The following is a 16,440-nucleotide window of genomic DNA, read 5'->3' as shown; positions in this document are numbered from 1 at the left end:
ATTGAAGTGTTTCTGAGTGGTGGTGGCATCAGATTCTCTCGCTCATTCCCACACTTCCCACACTTCCTTCTCTCATCATAAGTAGACATATACATACAAGTATACATAGCATGTGGGCACTGATGTCTCCCCTCTAACTCTCTGGCCAGCCCCAATATTGGATTTCTGGGTAATAACTCTTCCCTCCTGTCATATCTCAAGGGAACAGAGAACGAATAAATCTTCCTCTAGTCTGCTCACAAAGGAATATAAAAAAGAGGCTACTATCCAGCATTCGGAGGGGCACACACACACACAGACACGCAAGCTTGTTCCTGCACACACGCACGCTCACACACACACACACGCAAGCTTGTTCCTGCACGCACGCACGTTCACACACACACACACACGAAATTCACTAAGCACTCACAGAGACAACCATTCTCCTATTCCATCTCTCATCCCAACACACTAAGGAAGGGTTTCCTCCTTCCTCCATTCTAAATGCACTGTCAACATTTGCTCCTGTCTTAATTCTTCTCCAGCTCGGGTCGGGCTGCTAATGACAAACAGAGATGACATCACGTTTCCCTTTACCTGCTGAGGGGCAGGGGCCCATTTCAGTCAACCCATATCATCTACCACTCCAGCTTGGTGTGGAAAGGGGAGTTTGAAAAGGCCATTGACTATACTGATAAACACCTACAGCATAAATACACCATTTCTAGCCAACTAGGTATAATTGCACAAGGTTAACCAAGGTTCATGCCTCTGTGTGACTAGTGTTCTGTAATTATGAGGTGCATGACTTTCACTGGGCAGAGTCCTTTAAGCTAGTTTCTCAATGGAAGTGAAATCAAACGATTCCACTAACCTGCAGATTGCTCCATCACATCTATTCATGTTTATGTGGTTGTTAATTATTCCGCAGGACTTTAGCTGGCCCCCTCTCACATGCTCTTATAAAGACGATGATCCATGTGTCTTCATATGGCAGCAGCAGTAACGTGTGAACTGTCACACGCTGATTTTTCTGTGATGAATGTGAACATTGCCGGTCACACCCAGGGAACAACAAATAGCATATCCAGAGCTAATGGATCTAATTATGCGGACGCCAGCGGTAATTCTTTCTCAGAAGCAATGTGGGGACAGAGCAGAGGGCAGCCTCCAGGCCCTCCATCTCTCAGAGAGGAAAACCCTCCACACCAGGGGGCCCCCCTGCTCCCCCTGCCCCCCTCCCCGGTCCCAGAGCAGAACCAGATGTGGAGGACAGAGAGAGACAGGCCCAGCTCTGCAGCTCTGCCGAGCGTGTGGGAATGAAGAACCCTGTCTGTCTTTGAGGATTAAGGAGGAATATACCGGATCAAGACAGACTATCAATCCAGAGATAAAGCAAATCATTCATGCATTGATTGTTAACTTCATGGAGTTTTCACAAATTCACACCTCCACAGAGGCTGGTAATCCCTTACCATGGGATGACAGAGGGTCATACCTGTAGAACATCACATCTATAAATCACTGCTCAGTCCATCTATCATCTCCTCTTTTATACCTTCAGGAATAGGAATATTCCCATGGGCATATCTACTGTAAAATATCTACTGTAAGACATCCAAAGGAGTGAATACCAAGCATCACAAACATACCTCAACTACATGAAACAGACAGAGAGCTGACAAACTGCACTTAGACAAAGGACAGTACTGTTTTTACAGCGGTTATAGATGTAAAACACCATAAAATGGTTCTTCTCTTTTATCCTATTGGATTGCGCACAACAATTGTGCACAACAATAAAAACCGGTTAAGTTTACACATAAGCAGACCACGCCGTCTGGTGAATCACTTGAGCCCTAGCCTTGGCCCCTTTTGCGATACAAACTGCTATAAGTGAGCCTATAAGGGAATTAGGGCCATGAAGGATTGCGCTTCCGGGACATTTTCATATCCTGGAGCAAGAAAGCAACATGTAATAATAGTGGTTGACACAGCCACAGTGTCCATCTCAACCTGACCCCTTATAACTCACAGGCCTGGTATACAGTCCCTCCAGGAGAAGTTAGGGCCTGCAGCACGGGGGCTAAGCCTGGTCAGGCCAGGCCAGGCTGGGGGAATGGCCATATGGAGAACAAGGCAATGACACAGAGTGAAGGTCTCACCCTCTAACCCTCACAATAAAATTAGCTAGCTAAGTAATGGGGCCCTGTGCAGTTTTGTGAAAACCATCAGATTAACGACTAACGAGTGTTAGGGGGTGAAACGAGGGTGAAATGTTGAGTGTGTAAAGCAGAAGGAACCATGTCTCTATGGAGAGAACCGTTATAGAAAAGGGATATCCTTTTGTATGCTAGTTTATAGTGTAGACAGTCCACAGGAGGCTGGTGAAGGGAGGACGGCTCATAATAATGGCTGGAATGGAGTGAATGGAATGGTATTAAAACATATAGAAACCATGTGTTTGATGTGTTTGATATTATTCCATTAATTCCGTTCCAACCATTACAATGAACCGTCCTCCCCAGTTAAGGTGCCACCAGCCACCTGTGGTAGACACCAGTCATCTGACATATATGGAACCCAGGAGAATGAAACAAAATCCTCAAATGTGCTCCAACCATACAGTTTTATTGGCTAAAATTGAAATAATTATAATGTGTGAACAATTATAACGGGACCATGTTTTCTTGCATTGGAAGAATGTTTACATTCCAATATTCTATCCCCTGTGAGTACGCGTATCAGTAGAGGCTGCTGAGGGGAGGACGGCTCATAATAATGGCTGGAATAGAGCAAATGGAATGGCATCAAACACCTGGAAACCATGTGATTGATGTAATTGATACCATTCCACCAATGCCGTTCCAGCCATTACCACCACCAACCTCCTGTGATGTGTATGTATTCCTGGATGTGGTGTAGTACCAACTTGGGGTCTCGAGGACTGTTGGGGCGACTGGTGGAGCGCATCCGGGTCTCACTGCCCCCTGTTGGCCTGTCCAGAGCCAACACCGGACTCACCCGTCTGGCAGAACAGAAAACATATTATGTATACCTCTATAACAGTCCTGCAACTATAACTACTGTCTTCCAGAGCCCAACGTGCAACCCCTATGCATGGCCCCTCCCCCCTAACGTTACCTGAGCTGCTCATCCGGAGAAGGTTCCAGTGCAAGGCCATTGGTCTGGGCTGGGCTGTGGGCGGGGCTTGCCTCAGGGCTGATTTCCTCCTTGGCTCCGTTCTGAGCCGGAAGCTCCAGGCAGGCCCTGACCCCCTCCCACTGCAGTGCTGCATTACGGATGGCCAGACGCCGCTTCTCCTGCACACACACATAAACGCACGCAGACAGGCCCACACACGATCACACGCGCATGCATACACACACACACACACATGCGCACACAGGGAACAGAGCAGGGCTCAGTTGGTATTGGTCCTCAGCAGGGCACACAGAGGACAGGATGATATTATGAAACTGACTATCTCTCTCCTGCTTCAGCCTACAGACAAAGATATTCCACCTGCCTTGCTTGTCACTGAGGAGTCCTGAGACTTGAGCCCAAGTTGAGTGTAGAACTGCTGAGGCACAACATGAGCAGGACTCTATGAACACAAATACACATGTATTGTTTATCTTCAAAAATGAAAACTTTAAATGTTATTCTAACTGACAGACTGTCACTTAGCTTACATTACTTACAAACATGCCTATCTTACCAATACCTAGTCTCCCATAGTTACAAAGGCTTTGTCTGTAATAACAAGGTACAATTTGTGTGTGCTGTACTGTATATGCCCCATATCTCTCAACAACTGCCTCAGCATTACTGCGGCAGCTGAATCCGTGTTGACTGTAGCAGAGGCAGCAGCAGTACTTCTGTGCCACCCCCACCCTGCAGCAAGGAAGAATGTAGCTCTCCCTCTCTCTTTCTCTTTCGATTTCATAATATTTTTGCCTTTATTCAGTTCAGTTTTGATACGCACATGTATGGAATGGAATGCTCCACTCCCACACACAGGGGACGGCTGGCAAACAGGATTGATAGTCGATAATTCTGAGACTACTTGAACCCTCACAGAGCATTCCATTTATCAATTTTTCCTCAACTAGCTCAATTGGATTACACAGAGGCTATTCAACTTCCTTCAGAACCCTTTCTGATCTCTCAGTATGGATCATTAAAAGCAGCAGTAAGGCAGGAACACACACATCAATATACAGTATATAATGAACAAAAATATAAACGCAACATGTAAAGTGTTGGTCCCATGTTTCATGATCTGAAATAAAAGATCCCAGAAAAGGTTCCATACGCACAAAAAGCTTATTTCTCTCACATTTGTTTACATCCCTGTTGGTGAGTATTTCTCCTTTGCCAAGATAATCCATCCACCTGACAGGTGTGGTATATCAAGAAGCTGATTAAACAGCATGATCATTACACACATGCACCTTATGCTGGGGACAATAAAAGGTCACTGTAAAATGTGCAGTTTTGTCACACAACACAATGCCACAGATGTCTTAAGTTTTGAGGGAGCATGCAATTGACATGCTGACTGCAGCAATGTCCACCAGAGCTGTTTCCAGAGAATTGAATGTTCATAAGCCGTCTCTAACATCGTTTTAGAGAATATGTCAGTACATCCAACCGGCCTCACAACTGCTGACCACATTTAACCACGCCAGGCCAGGACCTACACATTTGGCTGAGACCAGCCGGTCGGACAGATAAAGAAACGGAGGAGTATTTCTGTCTGTAATAAAGCCATTTTCTGGGGAAAAACTCATTCTGATTGGCTGGGCCTGGCTCCCCAGTGCGTGTGCCTGGCTCCCTAGTGGGTGGGCCTATGCCCTCACAGGCCCACCCATGGATGCGCCCCTGCCCAGTCATGTGAAATCCATAGATTAGGGTCCAATGAATTTATTTAAATGGACTGATTTCCTTATATGAATTGTAACTCAGTTAAATTGTAGAAATTGTTGCATGTTGCGTTTATATTTTTGTTCAGTATAGATACAGTACAGTATGCATTCTCTAGCACCTACAGTAAATTACAGATACACAATGATTGAACAAGCATGTTTTAAACTGAAATCATAACCAGCTTCAAACAAAGGTTGGTGGGATCTGATATTCTACAAGAGGAACTGAGCACTTAGAAACCCTGTAGTTAGAACAGTTAGGGAAATGATAATGGAGGAAAAAGACAAATGACTATTGAAGTGGATTGAAAAACTTTGAGAATTGTAGCAACAGTCACTGTTATTTTAGCCCCCTTGGAAACATAACTGTTAAAATCTAAACATTTGAAACTTTTTTTTTTTTAAACACAAGACACCAAGCCAAGCCACATAAATGCAGGGTTACTGGGGTATAGTGGGTTGAGCCTTTATCTAGCCTTGGCTTTTCTTCATCTCCCTACTATAATGCTCCCATTGATCAACTCATGGTTGGGCGGTTAATGCAAAGCAGATGACTCCTCTTTACATGACAACCGAACACCACAGTGCATTTCAAGTAGTTAAGAATTAGTGACCATTGAGGAGCAACCCTCAGAGCGCTTTAGGTATCATCTGAGATAACTGCTTACCGGGACCTCAGCATCAACAGAAATTGCTGACAGACATATGACAGCATATCATACATGTTGATATACATGATTTGATACATTGTTCAACATCAAAAACTGCCCTCTTGCCCTCTCCTTAAACAATGCACTTATACTCTAACTCCCACAACATTAGTCATCCTCATCCACTGTCTACAAGGGGTTATGCAGTGTATGTTACATGGGCAATGAGTTTAAACAAAAGCACACCTAACATCCTATTGTATTCATTATAAACCTTAATGGCTAGCAGACGATAAGCATGTTCATATTTTGACTAGTTTTGGCTCTTCATATTGTCATGACATTGGCCTCTATGGGTATAGCAAGCCCATCCCCATCTCCCTGCCTCCCCCTTTCCTCCTTCAACTAGGTTGCTGTGGTCAGAGAGACGTCGTAAATTCCTGAGAATCTCCTCATGGACACACAGTATAGAGAGAGTAGATTTTCATGGAGAACAAAGGAATTCCTTCCACCTCACAGAACTTGAGGTACGAACAAATTTCATGTTCCGGAGAAAGTATAAAAGATCGGTGAAGAGTCCAGCTACGAACTGGTCCATTTGTCACAACTTGGGGAAGCTCATGGGAGACGGTGTGGCACATTACAATAACGCTGTTTATATAATAGCCTCAGATATGAGGTTTACATCTAATTGTTGCATGAGATGAATGACTGAGTATGATACTCTTTGTATAATTGTGTAATATGATCTTGGACTGTTTAATGAAGAAAAATACAATTCCCTCATGATTTGAACTAAATCAGAGGACCGCCCCTGAGCCCAGTTAGGGTCAGACATCCTGGGACAGCCCTCTTCGGCCCTTCCAAATAAAACCCCCACTCGGGTTTTTGATCAGCAGACCGAGCTTACCTCAATTACGAGATAGCTAAAGGTTGCAGACCATGTTTTTCTCCATTAGGAGGACAAAAGTTGTAGACCATTGCTAAATCTTTTAACCATACCACGTGGTTAAACTCTTAGACTATCGATACCGACAGAATAAGAACAAGTCTTTGATATTAATTACTAGTCTGCAGCTAAGAATTCGGTATCATTGAACGGGAAGAACGACAACCGCCGAAACATTCATTCTATAACGAATAGAAGTCACTCTGAACAATCCCCTCTAACCACAATCCGAGAGAGAGAGGGAGAGAGACGGACAATTCTACAAAATAAATGAACTTTTCACCATAGATCAAGATGACACACTGAGCGTAAATATATATATTGATTGCAATTGTTCCCGAATGAGTGAGCGTTCATGTGCAAAGGATTAGCATTTCAATTGTTATAATTATCACTCTGTAGTGACTTCTTAGTCAAATCCCACTTCCCCTTTTGTCTAACAAGCCGCCATGCCGGTTTAGCCCACTAGGGCACATTCTCCTATCATTTCATGTAACCACATTTACCTTATTTGTTTATGCATTTCTGTGAATGACTTAGTTAGTAATAAATAAATGATTTAAGACAATTGATGTATGGATGACTCATAGTGAAGACTGGGTTCGTGCACATAACCAACAATTTACGACGTTTGGAATGAGACTAACGTGAGGTAAAGTAAATAATTCATTCATTCGAAGACTAATTAATCAGATAAAATATCTGAATAGTTATTTTAGGAAATTATAACTTTGTAATCTGAATATTTTTCCTTGGTGCCCCGACTTCCTAGTTAATTAGTTACGTGATTAATAAGTTGATCGCGTAATAACTAATTACAGAGAATCTTTGATAAAAACTATCAGTCTTCAGTTAATGATAGTAAAGACACAACAATATGAATAAACAGGAAATGTTCTGGAGGTAAAAAACGTTTTAACAAACAGCATTGAGGGCCAAGGAGTTTGGTTAATGTCCAAATAATCACTTTCCACAAATTACATCTGTATGGCTTAATTATGTTGTTGACATGCATCCGGCAGAAAAGCTTATATTACACGTTAAATGCCACAAAATATTTGAAATATTTGGTTAATGACTGAAACTCTCACCAGCTAGTCTGCTCAGTCCTTATCACTGACCTGTGACATTATTATTATTTTATCATTGTGGAAATTGGCCTCTTATGTGACAATCTACCAGCTAACATCAGTTTGATGTCAGAGCAGAAGTATATATTGGTCAGTCAACATGGCGAGATATCTGCGATAGTAACAGTATAGTACAGTATGTTAAACACAAATATGGACAGGGAGTCAACATAGGGAAAGTCAGGTACCTTGTGCATGGCCTGCTTGTGACTCTCCCTCTTCTTCTCATCCTCCTTCCGGGCCGTGACGCAGGCCATACGTCTCTCCTCCTCCTGCAGAAAAGAGGGTCAATATCACAATCAGGATGTCGCTCCATTTATGGACAAGACTGAATTATTCAACATGAGACAGAGGCACAGTCAGAATAATGAATGTTATGTCAGCTGCAGGTTTTCCCTCTGCAGGATGGACCAGTTGGAGAGGCAGCAACTCCTGCTGCATCACAGGATAATCTGTCTGTCTGATATTCGGCTGCAGCCTCATCTGAACTGAGCCCAGCTGTTTGGGTGTGCCAGGCAGAGCTCCCAGCATGCAATGCACCAGCAGAGACAATCTGAGACTGCCAGCTGAGCGCTAGGGGATGTTTAGCGCTGGCTACTCTGTGACGATTCGGCTGAGAAAGGATTCCTTGATTTGGTTCACTGAAAATGCTGCCATGGCTCCAGAATCAAAGCGCTATCTTTCATACCCTTTGCAAAATGTTTTTGCTATAAGGGAAGGTCTTTTAGCAAAAATACTTTGTAATAAAAAAGTTAAATCAGTATGTGAAATGTTGTGTTTTTCTATTTTATTAGAATCCGCATTAGCTGTTGCAAAAGCAGCAGCTACTCTTCCTGGGATCCACACAAAACATGAAACATAATACAGAATGACATAATACAGAACATCATTAGACAAGAACAGCTCAAGGACAGAGCTACATACATTTGTTTTTAAAGGCACACGTAAACTACATATCAATGCATACACACAAACTATCTAGGTCAAATAGAGGAGAGACGTTGTGCCGCGAGGTGTTGCTTTATCTGTTTTTTTAAAACCAGGTTTGCTGTTTATTTGAGCAATATGAGATGGAAGGAAGTTCCATGCTATAAGGGCTCAAATCAGTTTGAGTAGAGGACCTTAAGTGCTGTCACAACTAGGCTATTTGTAATAGTATCAATAATGCATTGTCATCCTTTCCCACTAATTCGTAGACTAGAACATCAGGTGAAATAACGCTGAAAATCTTTGGTCATTAACACTGTTAATTTCCCCCTGAACAAACCCAGTCTGTTGTGTTGACACAGATATCCCACAAGGAGCAACCGTAACCATTTCCTGGCATCTATTGATTCTATTCTGGCTCAAAGCAAGAGGAGTTCAGCTCCTCCACATCTGCAGCCAGCTTTTACCCTTATTTTACTCATACATTATATCTGCCTGCCTTGGCACTGACAGCAAGTATGTTATATCTCAAACTATGTTACTACCAGTCAGTGCTCATCTGTGGAAAGTTGTACAAATCAGATTGTGATTCTGATCTCAAGAGGACTTGCCCATCCTATTGGCTGCAGGGCCATTCCTCCATATTCTAAGGGCAAGGTGTGTGTGTGGTACCTCAGGGTTCATGTAGCCTACAAGCTCAGACCTGGGTGTTGCCTGCCTGCTTAATAGCTTTCAAATGCATGAACCTCTGAACTCAAGTGTCTCGTATGTATTGTGAATAGAATGACATCATGTTTGACAGGCACTTCTGCTTTTATGCCTATGGATATCAAGCATGTGGTAGTGTCAAGGATTCTATAAAGTGATGCTTTACAGAATCCTTGCAGTATTTACAAGCCAAGGCCAACATGCAGTATTTACAAGCCAATGTGTTGTTATGCCTTGCATGACTACTGAAAATACACACAAAAACACAACCACAGCCACGCAAACTCAACCACATACAAGAATACAGACACACACCGAGCGTATGTCTTACCGTGACACGTTTCATGTCCAGCTGTCTGAGTTGAAGCACACAGCGCAAGGCGGCCTGCTTGTACCATGTCTCCAGGGCTACTGGGTTCCCATCCAGGGTGAGCTCATAAAGGGAGCACGACTCTCCCAGGCAGGCTAGCTCATCAAAACTACACGCAGAGTGAGAAAACACACACCACACAGGTCATTAACAACTATCAATGGGACAAATACTATATCAAATCAAATCTAACTTTGTTTGTCACATGCGCCAAATACAACAGGTGTAGACTTTACTGTAAAATGCTTACTTACAAGCACTTAACCAACAATGCAGTTTTAAGAAAATAGAGTTAAGAAAATATTTACTAAATAAACGAAAGTTAATTTTTTTTAAGTAACACAATAAAATAACAATAATGTGGCTATATATACACGGGGTACTGGTACCGAGTCAATGTGCAGGGGTACAGGTTAGTCAAGTTAATTTGTACATGTAGGTAGGGGTAAAGTGACTATGCATTAATAATAAACAGCGAGTAGCAGCAGTGTACAAACAAAAGGGGGGTCAAGCAAATAGTCCGGGTGGCCATTTAATGAATTGTTCAGCAGTCTTATGGCTTGGGGGTAGAAGCTGTTAAGGAGCCTTTTGGACCTAGACTTGGCGCTCCAGTAACGCTTGCTGTGCGGTAGCAGAGAGAACAGTCTATGACTTGGGTGACTGGAGTCTTTGACAATTTTTGGGGCTTTCCTCAGACATTTTTGGGGCTGCTGAGTGGCACAGCAGTCTAAGGCACTGCATCTCAGTGCTTGAGGCGTCACTACAGACACCCTGGTTCGAATCCAGGCTGTATCACAACCGGCCGTGATTGGGAGTCCCATAGGGCAGAGCACAATTGGCCCAGTGTTGTTCATGTTTGGCCGGTGTAGGCCGTCATGGTAAATAGGAATTTGTTCTTAACTGACTTGCCTAGTTAAATAAAGGTTAAATAAATTTAAAAAATATAGGTCCTGGATGGCAGGAAGCTTGGCCCCAGTGATGTACTAGGCTGTAAGCAATACCCTCTGTAGCGCCTTACGGTCAGATGCCGAGCGGTTGCCATACCAGGCGCTGATGCAACTATATGTTAATATAATGAGTAATTCACTTACAAAAGCTCTCCCAAACTCAATTTTTGTTGAATTAACCTTATAATCCATAGGTCGACACTACCACCAGGGAACAGGGCCCGTATTCACAAAGAGTCTCAGATTAGGAATGCTGATCTAGGATCAGGTCCCCTTAGTCCATATAATATTATTAAGGCAAAATGGATCCAATATTACCTCTCCTACCCTAAGACCCTTTTTGAATACCCAGGGCCCAGAACTCAACAAAAATAAAACATTGAAACATGCTAATTGGGCCTGGGACCGGCAGTGGAAGAGGGCATTGAAAGCATCAGACATGGCCTGGGGCTGGGTGAACAGAGTTTGAGATGGGAAGACAATAACTAGGCTAAACAGGGTGGCAGGTGAACTAGTGGTTAGGAGCGTTGGGCCAATGAATGAATGGTCGCTGGTTCAAATCCTCGAGCTGACTAGGTGAAAATAATCGGTCATTGTGCCCTTGAGCAAGACACCTAATCCTAATTGCTCCTGTAAATCACTCTGAATAAGAACGTCTGCTCAATGACAAAAATGGAAATGTAATGTAAACAGTACAGTCGGTTCACCACAAATGTGAATATAAATAGTGTTCTGGGCACTGTTTGCAGAGAGGACTTCTGATCGGCCTAATTTGTGATAATGATCGCTTCAACCAAAGGCTTTGCTGAGCCTGGGATGGTTTCTCCCTCAGCTACAGCTATGCAGACGTCAAATAAAGGCACGTGTTATCCACCAGGACTTCACTGTGCGATGATTATAGTAGCCTACATTTCTCAGATGATTTAAATCAAAAGGCTCAAGGATCAAATGCAAACCAGATTAGACTAGATGTTGTATTTTGCCATCATTATAGATTTACAGTTGAAGTCGGAAGTTTACATACACCTTAGCCAACTACATTTAGACTTAGTTTTTCAGAATTCCTGACATTTAATCCTAGTAAAATGTCCCTTCTAAGGTCAGTTAGGATCACCACTTTATTTTAAGAATGTGAAATGTCAGAATAATAGTGGAGAGAATGATTTATTTCAGCTTTAATTTAATTTCTTTCTTTCACAATCCCAGTGGGTCAGAAGTTTACATAAACTCAATTAGTATTTGGCAGCATTGCCTTTAAATTGCTTAACTTGGGTAAAACGTTTTGGGTAGCCTTCCACAAGCTTCCGACAATAAATTGGGAGAATTTTGGCCCATTCCTCCTGACAGAGCTGGTGTAACTGAGTCAGGTTTGTAGGCCTCCTTGCTCGCACACGTTTTTTTCAGTTCTGCCCACAAATGTTCTATGGGATTGAGGTCAGGGCTTTGTGATGGCCACTACAATACCTTGGCTTTGTTGTCCTTAAGCCATTTTGCCACAACTTTGGAAGTATGCTTGAGGTCATTGTCCATTTGGAAGACCCATTTGCAACCAAGCTTTAACTTCCTGACTGATGTCTTGAGATGTTGATTCAATATATTCACATAATTTCCCTGCCTCATGATGCCATCTATTTTGTGAAGTGCACCAGTCCCTCCTGCAGCATAGCACCACCACAACATGATGCTGCCACCCCCGTGCTTCAGGGTTGGAATGTTGTTCTTCTGCTTGCAAGTCACCCCCTTTTTCCTCCAAATGTAACAATGGTCATTATGGCCAAACAGTTATATTTTTGTTTCATCAGACCAGAGGACATTTCTCTGAAAAGTACCATCTTTGTCCCCATGTGCAGTTGCAAACCGTAGTCTGGCTTTTTTATGGTGGTTTTGGAGCAGTGGCTTCTTCCTTGCTGAGTGGACTTCAGGTTATGTCTATATAGGACTTGTTTTACTGTGGATATCGATACTTTTGTAACTGTTTCCTCCAGCATCTTCACAGTCCTTTGCTGTTGTTCTGGGATTGATTTGCACTTTTTGCACCAAAGTACGTTCATCTCTAAGAGACAGAACATGTCTCCTTCCTGAGCGGTATGGCGGCTGCGTGGTCCATTGGTGTTTGTACTTGTGTACTGTTGTTTGTACAGATGAACGTGATACCTTCAGCCGTTTGGAAATTGCTCCCATGGATGAACCAGACTTGTGGAGGTCTACAATTGTTTTCTGAGGTCTTGGCTGATTTCTTTTGATTTTCCCATGATGTCAAGCAAAGAGGCACTGAGTTTGAAGGTAGCATTGAAATACATCCACATGGGCACCTCCAATTGACTCAAATGATGTCAATTAGCCAATCTGAAGCTTCTAAAATCATGACATCACATTTTCTGGAATTTTCCAAGCTGTTTAGTGTATGTATACTTCTGACCCACTGAAATTGTGATAAAGTTAAATAATCTGTCTGTAAACAATTGTTGGAAAAATTACTTGTGTCATGCACAAAGTAGATGTCCTAACCGACTTGTCAAAATTATAGTTTGTTAACAAGAAATTTGTGGAGTGGTTGAAAAACAAGTTTTAATGACTCCAACCTAAGTGTATGTAAACTTCCGACTTCAACTGTATATAAGCCTTATGTTTGGGCAAGGCAGGGTTTAAATTATTTATTTACTGCCTAAAACAGAGTGGGCTAGCAAGAGCTGCTATGAGAAATTAATCACATCAGGAGTCAACTGTGGCCCTCTGGACTGGCAACACTGTCTTATTAAATCAGGACTTCACAGGACCGTTTTCACAGGCAGAGACAGTGCTACTTCAGCATTCAGCCTCTGTCCTCCTGACTGAACTCAATGACAACTCCACTGTTTATATAAGGCTAAGGGAGGCAAAAGGCAAAGCCAAAAACCACACAAGGAAAAAAGAGCAGGGGTTTGAAAACACTCCCTCCACAGTAACAAAACAGACTTTCCATTCATGAGACACGCCGACATACCATCTCTTAGCAACCCAGCAGTACAGTAGGTTGTTAGTCACTGGGGTAGGGAGAGACTGCCCTCCCCAGCAGTACAGTAGGTTATTAGCCACTGGGGAAGGGAGAGACTGCCCACCTCAGCAGTCATTCAGTGTGTGTTCAGACAGAAAGAGAGAGAGGCAGTATGTGTCCTCCTCTGCAGCAGAGGCCAGGCCCAGCCCTGAGCTATAGGGAGGTGGCTGGGAGGGGAACCTGCCAGCAGTGAGATCTGTGGAGAGGAGGGGGTTAAGCAGTGGCAGCAGTAGCAGCAGATCTTACCTGGTGATGCTGTTGCAGCTGAGAAAGAGGCGCTGGAGGCAGGGCAGCTGGTCCACCTCTGTCTAGACAAAGAGAGGGAGAGAAAGAGGGGGATGAAGAGAGGAGAGGGGTCTCTAGAGGGGTTTGAGTTGTGGTAGCGGTGGGGCACTGCACAGTCACAGCGCGGCTCAGACCTTCCCATCCCTCTCCATTCCCTCAGTCACCTTGCAGCTCCCAGCTCCGGCATACAGCCCCATCCGCCCTGCGCGCGCAGGCACACTGCCGCGGCTGCACAGGGAGGGGAGGGGGAGAGCAAGGAGAAGGGGAGGGAGAGGAGAGTGCGCTAATGCAGAGATCCCCTGCTGCAGGAGCTTGCTCACTCACTCCGCTTATAGAAGAGAGAGAAAAAGAGAGAAAGAAAGAGGGGGCTACTGGCACACAGACACACACAGTGACACACACAGTGACACATACAGTGACACACACAGAGACACAGCCCAGCAGCAGCAGAATTAACAAAGGGAAGGCGACAGCGATATGGGCAAATTATGAATTCAACAGGAATAGATTAAAGTCTCTAGTGATGCCGATGTCATGGAATCTGTTTCATCATCAGGCTGTTTCAGGATCAATGGAGGAGAGAGTCTGGGGGAGGATGGGAGGATGTGAGGAGGACCAGCAGGCTGGCTGGTTGATGAGGACACAGAGGCACAGGCAATGTCACAGCCAGCTACAGGGGAGTAGGACAGGGGGATGGCAGTGGGGATGATTTGTTCAGCCTCGTAGGGCAGGGCAACCTCATTAGCTGCAACTTTAGAAGCCTTCTATGAGGATGAATGACATGCGCTGGGATGCGTGAGTGTGTGTGCGTGTGTGTGGACACTGCCATGAGGCACTTAAAGCGCTGCGTCAGCCCATACAGCCTCCACCAGCACTGCCTGTATCTCTGCCTCTCATCAGACAACAAGAGCTTAACCTAGTAGCCATCCACATAAGCTCCCTCTACACTACCACAATACTCATCCACATAAACTCCCTCCACACTACCACAATACTCATCCACATAAACTCCCTCTACACTACCACGATACTCATCCGTACAAACTCATTCTACACTACCACAATACATATCCACATGAACTCCCTCTACACCACCACAATACTCATCCACATACACTCCACATAAACTCCCTCTACACTGCCACAATACTCATCCACATAAACTCCCTCTACACTGCCACAATACTCATATGCATAAATTCCATCTACACTCCACAATATCCATCAACATAAACTCCCTCCACACTACCACAATACTCATCCACATAAACTCCCTCTACACTCCACAATATCCATCAACATAAACTCCCTCCACACTACCACAATACTCATCCACATAAACTCCCTCTACACTGCCACAATACTCATCCACATAAACTCCCACTACACTACTACAATACTCATCAACATAAACTCCCACTACACTACCACAATCCTCATCCACACACGCTCACAAGCTCACCCCTATCCCCCATTCTAACAACCCAAACACCCACCTGCCAGATTAGCCTAATGGAGGCACTCCTTGTGTGGGTGAAAGACGTGATGCCCAGTTATGGTGGATTCCCTCTGATCAGTCTACTACACCTGGTTGTCTACTACAGCTCTCACTATGCCGAGGGCCAACTGGTCAGCCACTGGACTAGAGCACAACATTTACTGTGTAATGGCCATGCTGACCTCTAAAGCCATATCCATGCTCTCTGTTACATGAATCAGATCTGAGGGGCTTGGCCATTTAGTTCCGTTTATTAATTTGACCTTTTAAAAAACAAGCACACACAAAACTTGAAAAAGCCATACATGCACATGAGTAAAATTATGGAGGATAACACACAATAAAGTCTGGGACTTATTTTCATTGGGGTCCTCTTGAAACAAGATGGCTAGGCAATATCGAACACAGTTAAACACAGTACGGCATTGAGATAATTAAACATAAAAACAAAGAAGAATAACATCTATCTCATCATTGCAGTTACATTCATATGGGCACAGAAAACAAGCATTGCATTTTTTTATTTATATTTTTAAATATATATATTTTTTCATATCCGAAACATACAATATACTTGCAGTGAAGACGCTCAACAACTACATCATACCATACCAGTCATCCAACAGACTCCCATTCAGAGTGACACACAGAAGCATCCAGGGTAATACCCTGCTCAAGCACACGTTGACAGATCTCCCACAAGGCCAAAAAATGTGAACCCAAACCCTCCAAGATCCCCCCACAGTTCCCCAATAGCTGTCCCTCAACCATCCGAGACCCCTCCCAAAGTCCCCCCCAAGAAGAAAAATAAAAAATACAATTAATTCCATTCCCCACCCCCAAGAACCCCCCAATGCATCAACAACCAAGAGAATGAACTAAAGAGACAAAAGAAAAAGACAGAAGAAAACAGCAAACAACAATGCAAAACATTTTTTAATTAAAAATAAAATATTAAAACAAAGGACATCTAGGACAACTAAAATCATAACAGCAATGCCAACTGTATATGTTTGTGTGCATGTCTGG

At 43.6% G+C, this 16,440-nt stretch overlaps 1 protein-coding gene across 5 annotated transcripts in view; it reads right to left on the bottom strand.

Annotated features, from left to right (window-relative positions):
* Positions 1-16,440, bottom strand: part of LOC112249312 (leucine-rich repeat-containing protein 49) — a 55,859-nt gene that overhangs the window by 13,317 nt on the left and 26,102 nt on the right. For 3 of the 5 annotated variants that reach the window (XM_042321186.1, XM_042321185.1, XM_024419144.2), the window contains exons 9-14: positions 13,875-13,936; positions 9,609-9,756; positions 7,831-7,914; positions 3,512-3,589; positions 3,127-3,305; positions 2,915-3,010 (exon numbers count right to left, since the gene is read on the bottom strand). In XM_042321186.1, coding sequence (XP_042177120.1) covers positions 2,915-3,010; positions 3,127-3,305; positions 3,512-3,589; positions 7,831-7,914; positions 9,609-9,756; positions 13,875-13,936 — 647 coding nt within the window. The remainder of the gene's footprint in view (positions 1-2,914; positions 3,011-3,126; positions 3,306-3,511; positions 3,590-7,830; positions 7,915-9,608; positions 9,757-13,874; positions 13,937-16,440) is intronic. The other 2 variants (XM_042321187.1, XM_042321188.1) reach the window with 1 other exon arrangement.

Source organism: Oncorhynchus tshawytscha, linkage group LG04 (genome assembly GCF_018296145.1).
Source record: "Oncorhynchus tshawytscha isolate Ot180627B linkage group LG04, Otsh_v2.0, whole genome shotgun sequence".
NCBI classification, from domain to species: domain Eukaryota; kingdom Metazoa; phylum Chordata; class Actinopteri; order Salmoniformes; family Salmonidae; genus Oncorhynchus; species Oncorhynchus tshawytscha.
Note: the sequence above shows the minus strand (reverse complement) of the source record. Positions and strands in the feature narration are given on the sequence as shown.